The 17,540-nt window shown below is 41.5% G+C and overlaps 1 protein-coding gene across 11 annotated transcripts in view; it reads left to right on the top strand.

Annotated features, from left to right (window-relative positions):
• The window catches only part of LOC107225437 (protein Tob1), a 120,655-nt gene that overhangs the window by 82,906 nt on the left and 20,209 nt on the right, over window positions 1–17,540 (top strand). For 4 of the 11 annotated variants that reach the window (XM_046741319.1, XM_046741320.1, XM_046741318.1 and 1 more), the window contains 2 exons: window positions 401–483; window positions 16,363–17,326. In XM_046741319.1, the coding sequence (XP_046597275.1) occupies window positions 477–483; window positions 16,363–17,326 (971 nt within the window). In that variant the 5' untranslated portion in view covers window positions 401–476. Of the gene's footprint in view, window positions 1–400; window positions 484–974; window positions 2,010–2,378; window positions 2,400–15,032; window positions 15,205–16,362; window positions 17,327–17,540 lie in introns of those variants that run through there. The other 7 variants (XR_006904638.1, XR_001525688.2, XM_015665923.2 and 4 more) reach the window with 4 other exon arrangements.

Below are 17,540 nucleotides of genomic sequence, written 5' to 3'. Positions count from 1 at the left end.
GGAAAAAAGACTCGCTGTAAAAGACAAGATTTTTACGTATAAATATTCACTCGCGAAACGTACCTCCATAAATTGCACCTCTAATACTACGCGTGTACTATATTATGCATTTTCTCTTATCCTCTTTATTACGTACTTGAATTTGCAAGTTTATTTTCCCTCCTCATTGTTCGCAGATGTTCGTAACACGTCGATGAAAGAATTTTTCCGAAAAACGTTAAAAAATAATCACGCAATCTTGCATCATTTTTCTCGTTGTATTTTATTCTTTTGCATTTTGTCGCGAATCGCCGTCGAAGAAAATAAACACAATAAAACGTTACCCAACTTTCCTTTTCGCAAATACCCCTGCGATCATTCCGACGGATCGATAAAACTCTTCCCTTCCTTTCTGTTCCAGATAAACTCATCGCCCAGGAGTCGAATCGAACCGTAGCTGCGACGATTGAACGAGTTGTTAACAAGTATCATCGTTCATGGCTGGTGAGCGCCTACATATACATATATACATACATACATATATATTCCCTTAACATCGTACATAATTTGACAATATTATTACAATACTCTACGCGACATCTCACCGTACGTCTCGACGTTATTAGGAACACGAAAAGGAGGAGAAGTAAGAGAAAAGAAACGGCAGCAATTGCAATTAAAATTTACAAAGTCATTTCGAAAAAAAATTGGCCAAAAAAGAGACGAAGAGAGAAATTGCGTGGGCGGCGCGAGCTTTATTCTTCTCGAAAGCTCCGCCGGCAGCGTTATGCGGTAAGTAGCGGCTTCCCGATCTGGTCGGCCTCGCGACCTTGCAGAAGCCCGCTTGCGTGACTGTAGATGTCCCCACTCGTGTTCCTACCCCCTCCCCCCCCCCCCCCCCCCCCCTTTCTACCACCCCCACCCACGTAGATCAAACGCCCATGCATGCACGCCACGGACGCAACACACTCGAGGATATACGCACACCTCGACTATGTAAGTCGGCACATGCTGGCCTCGCGTATCAGTTTCGCCGCGATACTCGGTGGGTGTGCATCTCCGGACGAAATACGAGAAAAAAAAAAAAAAAAAAAAAACACACACACGTATACGACTAATAATAATTTATAATAATAATAGTGATAATAATCTGAAACAGTGGTTAGATTTGGTGTTTTTCTTATCTAGCCACATTTTAAAAAGTATTTCTCTTCCGAACGAGGAATAGAAAATTCAACGAGAGACCGTACGAAAATATTGAACGCAATTTTTACACGAAACGAAAGATCTATTGAAGATAAATAATAGCATTAATTATATTGATAATAATATTAATGATAATCTTTTAATCAAAGACACCGAGTATTATTATATCTACATTGTATAATTACAGAATTCTTTCCGGATTCTTTGTTTTTTTTTTTTTTTTCTTTTTTTCATACTTTTATACGATATCATATAATTCACGTTATAATTATAATCGTACGATCGTCGATTGATTTTTTTACAATTTTATATCCGTACACATAACGCAAGTAACGTATAACTGTGATAACAGTATAAAAAAAAAATTGTAAAATATTATTATAACAATACGAAGTGACAAGTGCGGCGTGTTTTTCTTTTCTTTTTTTTTTTTTTTTGTTCTTGGCAAGTTATAAAATATAACCTGCGGTACGATTTACAATTTGTTCTGGAAGATTTTTCTTGTCGTACGTCGCAATAAAATTCATCAGTGTATTGCCGGCTGTACGAAAACTCGAGGAACACAAGCAACGAGGAAAAAAAATAGACGACGGTATAAATTAGTTGTGAAACGGCAAATTATACATTCGCGGAAGTGTTTGTTAACGTATTATTTTAACCAGCCAGAGCGAGAAAAGTTCTATCTCTCTCCTTCTCTCATTCTCTCAATCGTCGGGAAATTATTGCGATAATATACGAGTGCGATATATTATTATTGCGTGTAATTGGCTTTTGCTGCTATAATTGTTGCAAGTTATCACCGATCCGTTGAATTCAAATAACAAGTGAGTGGCGCTAATCATACATACGTATATACCTATATATATATATATATATATATATTTATACCGAATTGATTTATACTCGTAAAATAATAACTGCCCATTTTCTATCTTGATGAGGTTTTTCTCTTCCTTTTTTTTTTTTTTTTTTTATGTACGCATTCTGTCAGCTTTTCGAATTTTCTTCTATACTAGTTTCACCTAGGGCAGAAAATTAAAATTATAAATAGAATATGTAACGCGCTTTTATGGGGAAATAAGTCGTTGATTGCGTATCGCTTTAATTATATTGAACTTAATATCGTATTGCGTGAGTTAAACCGCACCTAATCAACAGGAAAAAAATGCAGCCTGGAAAAAACAAACATTTGAGAAATATGTACCTGCAACACTGTACGTGTATACCTGTAATATGTACATAGGTGTAAAAATATAATAATGCAAAGATATTCATCATTTGTTATAACTTGGGATAAAATTCGCATTAATATTCATACCGTAACCGCGTGACTTTTTTCATTTACTCAAATTCTCGTCGTTTCTTTCCGTTCTCATTTTTATCACTATTTTCGCACCGCTTCTCGTCATATGATCAGTAATTTTATTAACATAATTTCAGGTCAATTGTTTATCACTTGGAAACTGAAACCCCACATTTAATAATGCACAACGGACAGGATTTTTTGCCAATTATAATTTGGTTTGATTATGAACTTTCTCTCTCTTTACTTCATTTATTTTTACAATACATACATACATATATATATATATTTTTTATCAATCACACTTCGCGGCCATACGTTACGTTACTAATTTACTTTAAGAGATACAATTATTTTTTGTTTCCTATTCTTGTACGATCATTTTTTGCCACTCTCCCAGGATGGCGTGCCGCTCGCATGCATACATCTTATCGCAAATTCGTACGTTTCTTATTGAAATACACACACATTATATTCGCCTTTTCTCGCGATGCAGCTGTTTGCAAATTCGCGCACTTGTCAAAATAATATGCACCAGCCACTACCAGGCCGATGCTGTATACGAAACGAGTCGCGAAAAAAAACACATTCCACGGAACAATCCGTGTATCTGTCACAATGATACATGAGAGAATAAAAAAAAAAAAAAAAACAAGAAAATAAATTATAACAACACAATAATAATATGATTAATAATAATGCTAATGATACCTGCAATGTAATATTGACGATCGGAGAGTATTGCGAGGAAAAATTAATTATCTGTAAACAACTCGCAGGGTGGCACCGTTATTATCTGTATATATAGATATACATATATACATATACATGTATGCACATGTCGGACACATATGCGTAAAAATCTGCATGTCATATGTAAAGCTCCTTATCGGCATCTATTCGTATGTATACACGTATACATATTGTCTGCAGTGACGAGCGATATTTCAGTGGGAAACGCATGGAGTCGTATTATTATTATTATTATTATATACACACACATCGTGTTAAAATTAGTCAGTAACGTCATTGGAACGATTAACGATGTGAAAAAAACGCGACGGTTTCTAATTTTTCAATCTTTCCCAGTGCATTTCTTCATGTACCTACGTATTGAATTTTTTTCTTTTTTTTTTTTTGCAAGGAGAATATATTACATTTAGTGTTTTTTTTGTTTTTTTTTTTTAATCGATCAGTATAGTTTCAATGAATCGAGTCTGGGCATATTTACGTGTAATTTACACACATCGCTCGACAAACAACCGTCCGAATAAATATGTTATAATGACCGCGGTAATTATCTTATCTATTTTAAAAGTTTGAAATGAACAATAGATGACAAATTGAAAAAACAAATGAAAGAAAGAAAGAATACACAATTTTTTTTTCTCAACCGCGCAAAAACGCGTTATCATTATATTACAACTCTGTACCCGAACCTTTGTGTCTCCTGAGGAGAAAAATTAATTTAACGTCTCTTTTTTTATCTTTGTTGAATTTGTAATTTTTTTTCTGCACCATTCTCGATAATTCATTCACGGCACGCAGCTCCGATACAGCGGCTATGACGTAAAGAGAATAGTGATAATGATAATAACGGCAATCATCATACTCATGGTAAATGAATAAACGATCCTTTTACGCACGCAAGTATACAAATCTATACAACAACTTACAAGTATGTAGCTATCTGCCAAGTATATCCATGAAAGTATACATAATGAACGATTTTTGAATCATTTACGATATTGTTATGCAAACATGAAAACTCCGTTATGACGTCCGTGACACGTCGTAACGGAAAAAAAAATTACGGATTGTCCATCTTTTTTCCTAATAAATAATTACCTGAAGACCGGAATATCTGAAAACGTAACAAAAATAAAAAAAAAAAAAAAAGAAATGAAGCGCATTGCTACATCTGCAGAAAATATAGATTGGATGCGATAAACGCATACAAACATTGTATAACATACATAAATAATGACCGTTATGTAACGCAATTTTATAAACAGCGTCTATCCGTTCAATGGTAATTCGTTCAACACGTGCTCGAGATAAATTTTTCACGATCACGATTTCATTTTTACTGTGTAATTATCTGCGTTCTTTGGTTTTTCTGCACTGACCCCCCCCCCTTAATTAATCTTTGTTAGTTTTATTCAAATTAGTTCTTGTTCAAATTTTCGAATAATCAACAATCTAATTAATTAATCAATCAATCAGTCAGTCAGTCTCTATGTTTCCTTTTCTCATTTTCCCTTTCTCTCTACCTCTATTTTAATATTTCTCTTCTTGCTCTTGAATAATTCTGCGATGAGCTGCGCAAAAGGATCGGAAAAAAATGTATCGTAAAACTTTGAAGAAACTTGTGTAAATATATTTCCACGCTTTATAATATAAGACGATAAAACGTTACTGGCACGTTAAATTGTATAGCTTGCGTTATTTGCGATTATTTGCACACTTACATTAGCAAACAAATTTATCCTTGCGGTGACAGACGGTTGGCTAAATTGTTACATATGAATATCCGCACGTGTATATTATATAACACATTATTATTATTATTCGTGCGTACGTATACGTAATATAACTCACTCCTAATGTAAGATATACAATGCAAATATCCAATGCCGATTGTCGCAACTTTTTTTTTTAATTCTCCCCGGACAAATGAACTGTATTTAATATAATATAATATATATGCGAACATGTACGCAATAAGAAACATTTACTTTTACTTTCAGACGAGGTTGTGTCAAATATTTGTCTGAACAAAATTACCATTATACTTCGTAAAAGGGTATCCGTTTTTTTTTTTTTTCTCACCCTTTTTTTTTACTCGATTATTATTTCAATTTTCTTTCCTTTCTTTGTTCTCAATTTCGTCCGAAAAAAATCATTACCGCTTCACTCTCGTTGAAGAAAAAATTTCAGGCACGTCATTAAACATTATACATACATAAATATATATATGAAATTTTGTCTAGGTATTCGTATAAAAGCTACTGATGCGCATAAGATATTATCTATCGGTACATATTTACCCGTCGTGAATAATAAAAAATTCAACGTGTGTACCCAACGCGGTTCTGAAATACAGTAGTTAGGTTTTTTCATTCTCTTTTTCTTTTTTTACGGGGAAAAAAATAAGATACAGCCAGAACGGCGAATTTGCGCGTTCGTGGCGGGTTATTTCCAAAAATACACCGTGCACGCGGAGAAAGATTTTATTCCGCCTGAAGTAAAATACGTAACAGCCGGTGTCTGGCATTCTTCGCCTTCGCTTCGTTTTCGTCGGAATTTTTGTAGAAAATTGATGTGTAGATGAGAGGTAAAAAACAAAAAAACAAAAAAAAATTAGAGAAAAAGAAAGACTATGGAAACGAAAAATAAAAAACAATTAGGAAAGACAACTGTTTGTACAAAGTCTAGTTTGTATTATACCAAACTGAAATAGTTTTCGTGATGGAGGAACAAATTTTAAAACACTGAATTTCAACTCTGAACACTTGATGATTTTATCAACAATATCAGTGAAGTTACGTTTAGTGTATGTTCTAAAATTTTGTCATTGTTTTTACATGACAATGATCTACTTTTTTCTGGATCGTCAACTTATCATTTCTAAATTATAACCGTTTCGTGTGTAGGATTCAATGACGGAATAAAAGCGTATTTGTTTGCTAAGAAATTGATCTCTAATAAAATAGTCGAAGAATTAATGACGTGTTACTTTTTTTTACGTTATTACAATAAAAAAGTGTGAATAGTTGAAATTGCGTGTTTGTAAAAAAAATTTTTCACCGCAAGGACTTATTCGAAATCAAATTTCGCTCGATTAGCGTCAGTTGTGCAGTTTTCAAAACCCGCTCTTGCACTTACAAATCCCGCACGAGTATCTCGGAATCTCGGCTTATTCATAAAAACAGGAAATTAAATAGATGCAGGAACTTGTTTCCTCGTTCTCTGCTCAGCGTCTAGACTCCAGAAACTAGCTTCATCGCTATTCGGTATCTTCTGGCAGCAGGTGTAACGGCACCGTATACACAACGCAAATCCGCTCGGCGTTATAAAAATGTCAACATATATATAACTGCGTGTTTAAACAGTTTCCATATGGGCCATTCCACCAAATCCTGTACGCAAATCCGGCCTCCAAATTTTTTATGTCTTCTTTTTACGAGTTCTTAAGTGTCAACAAAGAGATTTCTCGAGTACGAAGGATCTCTGACTTCAGTTAATACGGGCTTTCGTAATTATTAGATTCTGCTTAGAAATTTTTCAATCTAATTAATCGGTTTAAAAAATGCGTGGGACAAAAAAAATAAATTATCGAGTTTTTTTTTCTAACTCGTCGTTATTAGCGATAAATTAAATGAAAAAATTAAACCTAAAATTTCAATTCCATCATCTGCTCCATCGCTTTCTGCAAATCGGATTTTCTTTTGGTCCTCCTTCACCTCCGATTCGCAGTTTCGGCTTGAGTAAAATTTGAAGGCTGTGAAAAACTCGAAAAACAAAAAAAAACATCAAAAATTTGGAATGGCCCATGTATACCGGGACAATCTCTTGAAACTTGAAAATCAAACACGCACGCGCGAGTTTTATCATCTCTTCGCGCAGGCTGGCCAACCCGAGTTTCAGCCGTCAAACTCTTTCCGCCGGCGACGTGGTTCCTACGAATTTTCGAGGTTAGGATCTCGAACAATCGAGACGGCGACTCGGAAAGGTTTCGGAAGCATTTGTCGTCGGGGCGGAAAGTCGATTCTTCGAAGAACGGTCGGAACTCGACGCTCACGCTCTTTGAAAATTCAAACGCAGACATTTTGCGTAGGTTGGCTCGCCTGCGTCGCGGACAAGAATATCGCCGCGGGAACGTTTCGCCGACCAATGAGATTTAATCATTCGGCGCGTGCGCCGTTGATTTTCAAGTTTCAAGAAATTCTCCCGGTATAAATGTTGTAAACGATACGCGACCTGGGCTACGGCCACGCCGCTCTGGCGAGTGTGCGTGATGCATGGAGTATGGAAGTATGTTTCGAAATACTGTAACACGACACGTGATTCCGTCTCTGGCACCGTTCGGCAAGGTCAAAGAACCGATACCTATACCCAGTACTTTACCTCGACACGGCCTCTTGTGGGCGGATGGGTATTACATCTGTGGACAATCGGATTACCCGCAACCAAAATGTCCGGGTCTTATCGCGCGATCGCATCGCTGCTCCCAAGTCGGGCGTTTTCGATGTTTTACTGCCTCAATTACACAGCTCTAACGTATTACGTTTAGCGATACTACAGCAGCTGACGAATTGAGATAAACGGGTGGTCTACGTATCGTGCTGACTGTATTTTTGTATAGATTTTTTTTTTCCTTGTTTTTTCTCTCTATTCGCGTCACGAGGAAAGCTCGAAAAGAATCCGGTGAAAATCTGTGTTATTACAAATCGATAGCAAATGAGTACGAAGAAGCAGCCTTACGTGCTTTGATTAATTGATAAGAAGTACGGCGGCGGAAAGAAGGCAGCAAATTCGCATATCGGGTTTCGCCAAGTCGCACACCTGCACAGGTGGTGCTTCTCCTCGTAGGTTCTGAGCAGGTACGCGATTCTAATTGGCCTCCTCCGCCTTTACACGGTTCGACACAAATATGTGTAACGTGCGAGGGGCCGGTATCGGTAACACCGTAGGTATGCGATAATACACATACGCGAGGAGTGCGAGGCACGTTATAATTATGTGCATGTCTCGCGTCTCGTGCTTGAAAATTTTCCACAATCATGATCACGGAATGTGTACGTGTACGATAATCTGAGTGAATATAATTCCCAAACACGCCTAACGCCTGCCGTTTTTTTTTTTTTTTTTTGCGTTTTAAAGAGTTATACGCGGATTGGATTTTTCAATAATCGTTTTTCATTTTATTTTTTTTTTCATTTTGTTACTCCAGTTTCGTGATGTTTGCAAAGCGTTTGCAAGTGCTGTTGAACCTTCGTACGCGTTTTTCTCAAAACTATGTTTTCAAAGACGGTGAGCAAGATTTTTCGAAAACGGCTGAACCGAGCAGTCACAAATTTTTTACACAAGCTTTATGAATATATTTTACAGTTCTTGATCCAAGGTTTTTTCTCACCGACGAGTATTTTCTATTTTATAAACAAATTGAGGCGAAAATTTTTATGGATAATCGAAGGTTCTTTTATAATCCGCCGTTTTGTTAAAAATTAATATTTTGCTTACTCCTTCGATCAAATACCCGATAATACCTTGTATTGACTAAATCTTTTTTGTTTTTCATTTCGGATGATCCCGTCCAGATATATCTTGCTCACCGCAAGACGCCTTTTGTTACAGTTCCTCCCGGAGATCGGCTCCAGCAGTGTTGAAAATCATTATTTTTACAAATAAAAAATATCAGAACGAAGTTCAACGTTACCCCAATACGTGTATAAATTCTTATATTAATAAATTGAAACGTTTCTTGGTGAAAATTCCTTGAGAAATCGCATTTTTCAGCCTCGCTAACTGCGTATAACCCCTTAATGATGCAATGCCTATGATTCGGGAGTTGGAACGTTTTGGATACGGAATCAGCCGCATCTCACCTTATCTCGTTATCTAGGCTCAGCATCGTTGCCTCACACTCACTCTGACTCGGTGTTATTTGTATACACGGGTGGAGGTATAACGTTATACGTATTTCTGTAATTCCCATCGCCAGAGTGATTAGGCAAAATAAACACCCAATTTGTCATTGTCACTTTGAGAGTTTGAAAAGGAGAAAAAGTCGCTTTGATTAAAAATCAGAGTTTCCAATTACCAGAATTAAAGTTTAATTTATAACCACCGCGCGAAAATACCAGAGTTCAACTATCGCAAAAAGTTCGAATTGTAAAGAATCTCGTTGATTAATTCGAATTGCATCCTCCATAGGCAACGAATTATATAATGTTTACATTCTTACGATTCAGTTGCGATACGAATTTGCGTTGTTTACACGTCGTTCAAAACCGCAAGAATATATTACGTGGAATATTCGCGATTCGGCAGATGTGAGTGGGGGAGCTTCGCAGATGCTATTTTAGATCGGTCGGCGGTGCTTGGCGATGAGTATAACCTCTGAAAATATACCTGAGCTTTCCAGAAATTTTGAACAACGGTTCTTTTTATGAAACTGTTGTACATAAGGCGATACCTGCTCGAAATTAAACGTTAGATCAAAGATCCGATGCGAGATTCGAATGCTGCTACGATCCGGATGGGTTATACAATGAATTTATTTATCATACAGATATACTCATTTTTGCGTATTTAGGAGTTGAAAAAAAAAAAAAAACGACGCGGAAAACGCGCGTAAAACTTCCACGCATGTCTGAAACCGAGGATATTTATTCACGGTGAGCTATTAATACAATTGTAACTAACGGGATAGACAGAAGGCTTGTTGTTCATATGCCAGGTACAACTTGTTTGCATCGCAGACTCTGCGTGACACAAAGTTATACGCGTTGAACGATTCGCCGTAGGTAAAGATAAACGTCACGCTTGCGACGAGAAATCGGCAACGCGTTTTTTTTTTTTATAATCTGTGTAATTTTTTGTACCGGCGATAGGTTAAAGTCCGTAGAGAAATATCTGTATTAAATTAAAGTAAAACTCCTTACGGAGTTCTTCTTTTTGTCCTTACTTTTTCCAAATTTATCTCTGAGCTTGCAAATATATAAATAATATAAAAAGTTATATGTATAGATATAATCGCAGCATATGGGGGCGTTGATAACGCAAAGTGTAAAGTGTACGGCATACAGCGTGAATACACCATAGCATATATAACATGGTAAATTTGATCGAGAGTCATCAATAATCGTAAAATCGTTATCAATTTTCCCAGAATTCGAGTGGGCGTGATACTGAAACCGGAATTTACGGTAGCTTAAAAGCTTTTCAACCGGGCAATTATTGATCAGAAACTTGTAAAGACGTACGCATCAGTTTTTTTGAAATTCCAGCTTTCAGAGAGAAAGAAATTTGAGTAAAATATGATCGAGCTATTATACCGTCTTGAATGTGTCCGACGTGAACAAAAAAAAAAAAACAAATGTACAACGCGTGAACTACTTTTCTTCGCAAGTTCTCACTTTTTATGCGATAAGGATAATAATGCATACAAATACGAGTTAAAAATTCGCCATGTTAATAAAACAAAAAAAAAAAAAAAACTATGTGAACATATGATTCGTGGAGGTATTATCATTATTATGAAAATGAGAGAGAGTAGAAAACGTAGAGAGAAAGAGGAAGGAGGAGGGGGGGATGGAGGAGGAGGGGGAGGGGGGGGGGTCGAATATACACAGCGCGAGATGTGGAAAAAGTCGTCGGTTTCGCAAGTACGCGTATATGTATAATCTCCTCGTTGTATTGGTTTTGCACAGGCGTCTATGTAATACATTCGCACATATCATACAACCGCAACGGGGCACGTAACGCGAATGCAAAGTAGCTGGCGTAAGTAGGACGGCTCCGCCCGTATATACATGTATATAGATGTATATATATATATATATATATATATATATATATATATATATATATATATATATATATATATGATATGTAATATACATGTATGCGAATGGATGTTACATATATACACACACACACACACACACACACCCTCGTTGCGGGGATACATAGGTTTGAGATAAATATAGGAGGTGCACGTATGCACACGATGATGCGGTGCACATGGTTGGCGAACGGTAGGACAAGAGAGTCAATCTTGTAATTGGTATCACCCGGTGATCTATTATTACGCCATCCACCACGTTGACCGGACCGCAAGCCGCCGTCGTCGTTCGGTTTTGATCCGCGATCCCCTCAGCCTCGCCTCGCGGCCAACGTGCCATTCTAATTTCGAACCCGGTGACCTTATTGCGAATCGCTACGTTCCGCAGACTCGTTCGTTCTTTGGAACGAGGCAAAGAGGCGGCCAGGAATCCCGACTCAAAGTTCATCGGGTCGCAGGTTACTCGGATTGGCTTCCGGAGTCGAACAGTCGACGCCTAGACGCTTGCTCGGATTTATAGGGCACCGAGCCTCGGCGACCTCTTAGGAACACCCGCAAGTGATGAGGAAACGGAAAAATCTTCTTACTGCCAATTTGCGCCTCGTGCGCCTAATTCGGATAAAGTAATTAGCTTGAAACTATCCCGTTTCATTCGAGGAATTCAATTTTATTTTTATCAGGTTATTCGTCCGGCAGCGAAGATGAGAAGTGGACAAGGAAAGATACAGAGAGAGAGAGAAAGAGAAAAAAAGAGAAATAACGAGGATGAGGAAGTAGAAGAGATATTTACGACTATGCCTAACCCAATGCTAGTAGCCTAGCAACGAAAATGAGATGAGAAGGTTGCGTGTGATGCACGCTGTGTGGATCGTAAGGTACATACCTACCCTCCTTCCACCTACTTAGCCAGTCATCCGTCGACTGGCTCCCGTGTCGAGTAGCGTAGAGTGGCTTATAGTGGTTTATTTACGGTGCCTCGAAAGACCTGGATGCTACTGCATCTTTGGACCTGGTGCAGACCCAGTTTTATATTCGACGGTAGGAGAAAAAATTCTGCGTCACTGCCAAGTGGCCCGCGCTAGGTAGTCTCAAACTACGATCGTCGTCGTACCGTTGGCGACGACAATCATCTCATGGTACCGAATCTTTTCGGCTTTTTGATTTGGACGATTAAACGCTGCGGGCGAAGCGAGAGCGGAATTTTAACTCTCCGATTTCTGGGGCGAAAACTTGGGGAACATTGAGTGAGCTCAGTCATCAGCCGAGTATGTAACGACACTACTTATCCACACAAGTTGAAATGTTGTACCGGTATCCAGGTATACACGGCTTCTCGGTATTTGCTCGAGTGCATTAACGCCTGCGTCACATCTGACAACATACGACAAGTAACTGTGTTTGTTGCTTGCAGACGGGCGGACCACATGCCTGGGTGTAGATACGCGTACTTGCACATGGTAGGTTGTAAACCGACATCACCTCCCGTGCTCTCTTTGCCTTTCCTTCTTCTTCCTTTTCTCCTTACTCTCATTCGTTGGATTCTTACGACTCTTCCTCTTCTTACTCTTGTCTTTTTGTTCTTTCGCATAGCGTCATCGTAAAACTATGAGACCATCCGAATCGCGATTTCTTCCGTACATTCAAAGTACCTACACTGGTCTCTGTTGTCTACCAATGGAACTTGAGTTACGCGTACATTTGGAAAGACAAAGGTGCAATGGGACAAGGCTTCTGAACAACGATACAAGTCATTGCTTACAAGCAGATACTGCTTTTTTGAAATTCTTATTTTCGCAGTGAGCACAGTTTTAGTGCGTTGCAACGCGGTACTGAAATATAGCGGCGATGATTCAATGCCACGGGTGATTGAGGAAATTGTTTTACGGCGGTGACGGAATAAAAAAAAATACCGCTAACGCTCTTCCGTTGTGCAGACCGCAGTAGAGAGAATTGAAATGATTTATTTTCCTTCTACGCACAGAGCCTGTACGTGAGCCTGTGTACGCGAGCTTCGTTCCGTGAGTTGCCAGCTGGTACGAGTATCGTTTGAACCGTCTTGGGAGTAGGGCCGAACCAACCAAACTCGAAAGCGGAACGTAGATCCCGGGACCAAGGTGCATAGAAATGAAGAAGCAGGAAGGAGGCGAGGAGACGCAATCGATGGGCAGCAAGACTAACGCGCAGACAGAAATATGGAACAGAGTAACACGTCCGCGCCTCGCTATCTGGAGCAGGACTGGGTACAGTACGGCCGCGTATTGATCTGTCCGTCGCCTGGCACCGGGTTAGAGAAGAGGAAACGAGACGGTGCGAAGAGCGACGGCGATGACACCAATGGGTGGCGGCGGCACCCTGCGGCAGTCAGCAAATGGTGGTATTTTACATCCGAAGTTGCGGAAAAGTTCCTGGCCGATCCTTACAGGTGCGACGGTCGATCATCCTCCCGTCACGCGCCTGGTAGATTAATTAAGGATCTCTGAAAGGACGACGCGGTTACCTAACATGAAAACATAGGAAAAAGTATTTACGGTTCTGCTTGGATTTTGTATTCGCGATTCATACACGGTCAAAGTCACTTTGAAGTCATCGCAGAGCGGAAACGGAAGAAACGGAAGTCAGAAATAAAGACAGAGAGGTGATCCTCAGTCTGTGGCGAGGGAGTGAATTTGGCTTTGTTAACTCGATGTGGCATTCAGCCATGATTTTGTCCGGTACCGGAGGCGGTTGCCAATTGGAAAAGCCGACGAGTTTCAGAAGGAGGGATTTTTTTTCCCGTTCATTGATGGTAGAAAGCCAAGCCCGTGAGTGAAACGGCGCCTGCGTTGTAACGACGCCGCGTTTTTTGGGTCTTGCCAAATAACCCGTCAATCGTCAAGAGCTTAAGGCTTTCCGCCGGTTTCCCGGAACAATTACTATCGAGCTGGCGTCGCTTCGATTAGTCGATAGCGTCGACGTTACCGATGCTAAACCGAAAACGAAATTCAACCTGCACGTCGAAGAAACGTCGGTGATTCGAACTTGGAGCCTAGACGGAGATGACCCTCTTACACTTCACTGCATAGAGAAGGTACGCCGCAGTGCCTTCTGCATAGTGTAATTGATAGTTGACACGACAGCGTTCAGACCGAGGCCGGTTTATTGCGGAATTGAAAATTGCGCAACCCGACTGTAACTGACCCGGTTGGTACCAAGGCGACAAGCCAGCTCGATGCCCCGCAGCGACCCACCGACCCACCAATGCACCGGGAAATTATTACCGCGCAGAGAATACACAACTTGGCTCGTTAATACCGTTCTCCAAAATTGACGATCCCCGCGTTACTGACCGTCGTTAAAGGAGTAATTACACGGGATTTCAAATCACGGCGGAAAATCATCTCGGACATGCGATATGCTGGATGAATTTTATGCGATAGCACTCTGCGGTGGGAGAGAAAGATCGAGGCTCTACCTTGTTGACCTTTGATCGAAATGGTCTGCGTGCAGCCGAGGACGGGGTTAAATTTCTAATCCAACCTCAGATATGAACGACTCGTGCACACAACGGCCACATGCATATTCTTTCCAGTTTGAACCATGACGTATACTCGTATCGTCGGGTCGACCCTGACTGTAAGGGAGGCTGTATATTTTTAACTTTGGAACTTCTGAGAGGCGTGCGCGAGGATCAATACCTTGGCGAACCACATAGGCAGAGAGGTAACCCGGCAGCCAGACTTTAACCCATATATCAAGTTCTACCCGGTGGTGGCGGTGAAAAAACACGCTCGCTCTCTTCTTCAACGATACCCACCGCGCGACACAGATGCACGGTCAAGATACCATCGCGAAACGATAACGGTGACCTGGAACAGTTGGTTCGGAGTACAACTCGATGATGCTTCGTCTCCGTCGTTGAAAGCTCTAACAGCCTCTCTTACAATGGAGGAAGCCAAGGCACGATTAAACGCTGCCAAGCCGAAGTCCGACGAATCGATCTCACACGATGCCGTCGCCCAGCTTCGGAGACTCCATGAAACTCAAGGAGAGTAACTGGGAAGATGCGGAGATGGAGATGGAGATGTCTTTTTCCACTAGTCCGTGATGTTCTCGCGCCAGGAAACGCCCTTCACGAATCTCCGGTCAAATTATCACGTAGCGTAAGGTGAACAAATTGCATGACGGTAAAGTTCAACGAGTTTCCAACCTCTTCGAATACACTCCGAAACAGTCTGAGCTCTTGGGATGCTAGTCCGTTTTTCTACCCTCTCTTACTTTCACACGCGTGGCATGTGAAAGCAAAAATTGCATGCCGAAACAGCGTGTGGCAATTCGTCGGTCCTGGCATTAAGGATGACGAAAATGCCAACTTTTTCGTTTACGTGTTAATACTGTGTCCGCAGCTCTGTCTTCATCGCAGGTATGAAAAAACAGCGCTTTATTCACTGAATAATCAAATCGTACCACCGCTGGATTCGTCCTTCTCGAGTACAGTAGCGTCATTAATGGTCCCTTCATCGTGAAAATGCAGCTGATTTCTGATCGGCCTCGCGATTGAAGCAAATTGCGCAATCAGCAAGGGACCATTGGAGAGCCTCAACTTCTGAATCCGTTCAATCAATACCGTCGGGTGGCTAATTGGGGAGTCTTTACCATCCGCGCCTCTGTCCTGCCGGGTTGTCTTTTTCCTCCTTCTGCTTTTTTTACAGGTCGTCGTTCTTCTCGCCTTAGCGACCCGCCCACATTGAACGCCGCGTACAAACCTAACTCTCGTTAGCCCCGTTACCGCAGGCAACGCCGATAACCGTGTAATTTCGAAGCACCGAGTTGCGGTGGCACCCGACTACCAAACGCTAATTCATCGTCGCACCTACCTGGTCACATATATCGCAAACGGAACCAGTTGAAATTCAAACTCCGACTCGTGCAGGCCGCTCGTAGATTGGCTATCGCGGCTTCACGCCACACAATTTACTCGCACTTCCGTCGTTAAACCGTCCCGGACCTGAAACCCGATTTGACTAATCCGCAGAATTTTAAATAGACTCGCACCGCGAGCGGCTCGGGTCACTGATTTCGCAAAGGGTCGTTGCACTGTGGAGAAAATGTGATGCAATTTATGGTTTGGCCTATCGAAACTATACTACGCGTAGTTTTTATTACATTCGTGGACTCGCATGACATTTTTAATGGCTTGTTACTTTGACTTGATAATTAACGATCTCTACACTTTTCACCACTTTTTTCTTTTAGTCTACACAGAGTACATAGTCGTCATGGATAGTTACCGTCATCCTGAAAATGTGTAATTTTTCTGTTCCAGATTCGCTGGCCTTTGCAGTCAAGGAGATTTCGGTGAGCAAAGAATCGTCCCGAGGCCCAACGCGGCTGAACCACTTGCAGCAACAGCAGCAACAGCAACAACAGCAGCAGCAGCAGCAGCAACAACAACAACAGCAACAGATACTATCGGTCGGGCCGTTGAAACGGCACAGCGGTGATTACTCGCAACCGAGATACGTCCACAGCGGTAAAATTCTCCTATCAAAGCCGAAGATGCACATAGAGGTGCAGGTGGCGTTAAACTTCGTGATATCGTACCTGTATAACAAGCTGCCACGTCGGAGAGTCAACATATTCGGCGAGGAGCTCGAAAAAGCGTTGAAGGACAAGTTCAAGGGGCACTGGTACCCCGAAAAGCCGTTCAAGGGCTCCGCGTTCCGTTGCCTCAAGACCGGCGACCCGGTCGACCCGGTCCTCGAACGTGCGGCCAAGGAGAGCGGCGTCCCTATCCAGGACATCCTCGAGAACCTTCCGGCCGAGCTCGCCGTCTGGGTAGATCCCGGCGAGGTGAGCTACCGCATCGGCGAGAAGGGCGCCGTCAAGATCCTCTACTCCGAGGCAGCCGATCCCCACGACGAGAGCTCTGCTGACCGCGAGGTCACCAAGACCTTCAACCCCGAGGCCCAATGCTTCAGACCCATCGAGGCCGTCGGCACGTCCCTTGGCGGACTCAGCCTCAGCCCCAAGTCCACCTCACCCTTCCCATCCTCCGTTGGCAGTAGCACCAGCTCCGGATCCTCCACCAACCAGCAGAACGGCCATGGATCTGGATCCTCGTCCGCACCCTCGCCGACTCCCATCGCCAATTCCTTCAAGGGATCGCCGAGCCCCGTTCCTGCGTTCATCCCGAGGTCCGCGGCTCCCCTGACCTTCACCACGGCCACGTTCGCCCAGACAAAATTCGGCAGCACCAAACTCAAAACCAGCAGCAAGAGGGCTAACAGGTATTTTGCGCACGGCCCATGGTCGAGACTCCTGATGGTCGCCGGTCGGAGCCAAGACCATTTTCAAAGGTCTTAGACCCTTTTGTCACACTCTCGATGTCGAATGTTCCGTCGTTTGATTATTTTACACCATGTATGGTAGGAATTAGTAAATATCCTCTTGCGAGTCGCGGGAAGCTGATCAAAACGTGGTTCGAACAACTTTGCCAAGATA

This window comes from Neodiprion lecontei, chromosome 5 (assembly GCF_021901455.1).
Source record: "Neodiprion lecontei isolate iyNeoLeco1 chromosome 5, iyNeoLeco1.1, whole genome shotgun sequence".
NCBI lineage: Eukaryota > Metazoa > Arthropoda > Insecta > Hymenoptera > Diprionidae > Neodiprion > Neodiprion lecontei.
The sequence above is the reverse complement of the archived record's forward strand: the minus strand, read 5'-3'. Positions and strand labels throughout refer to the sequence as shown.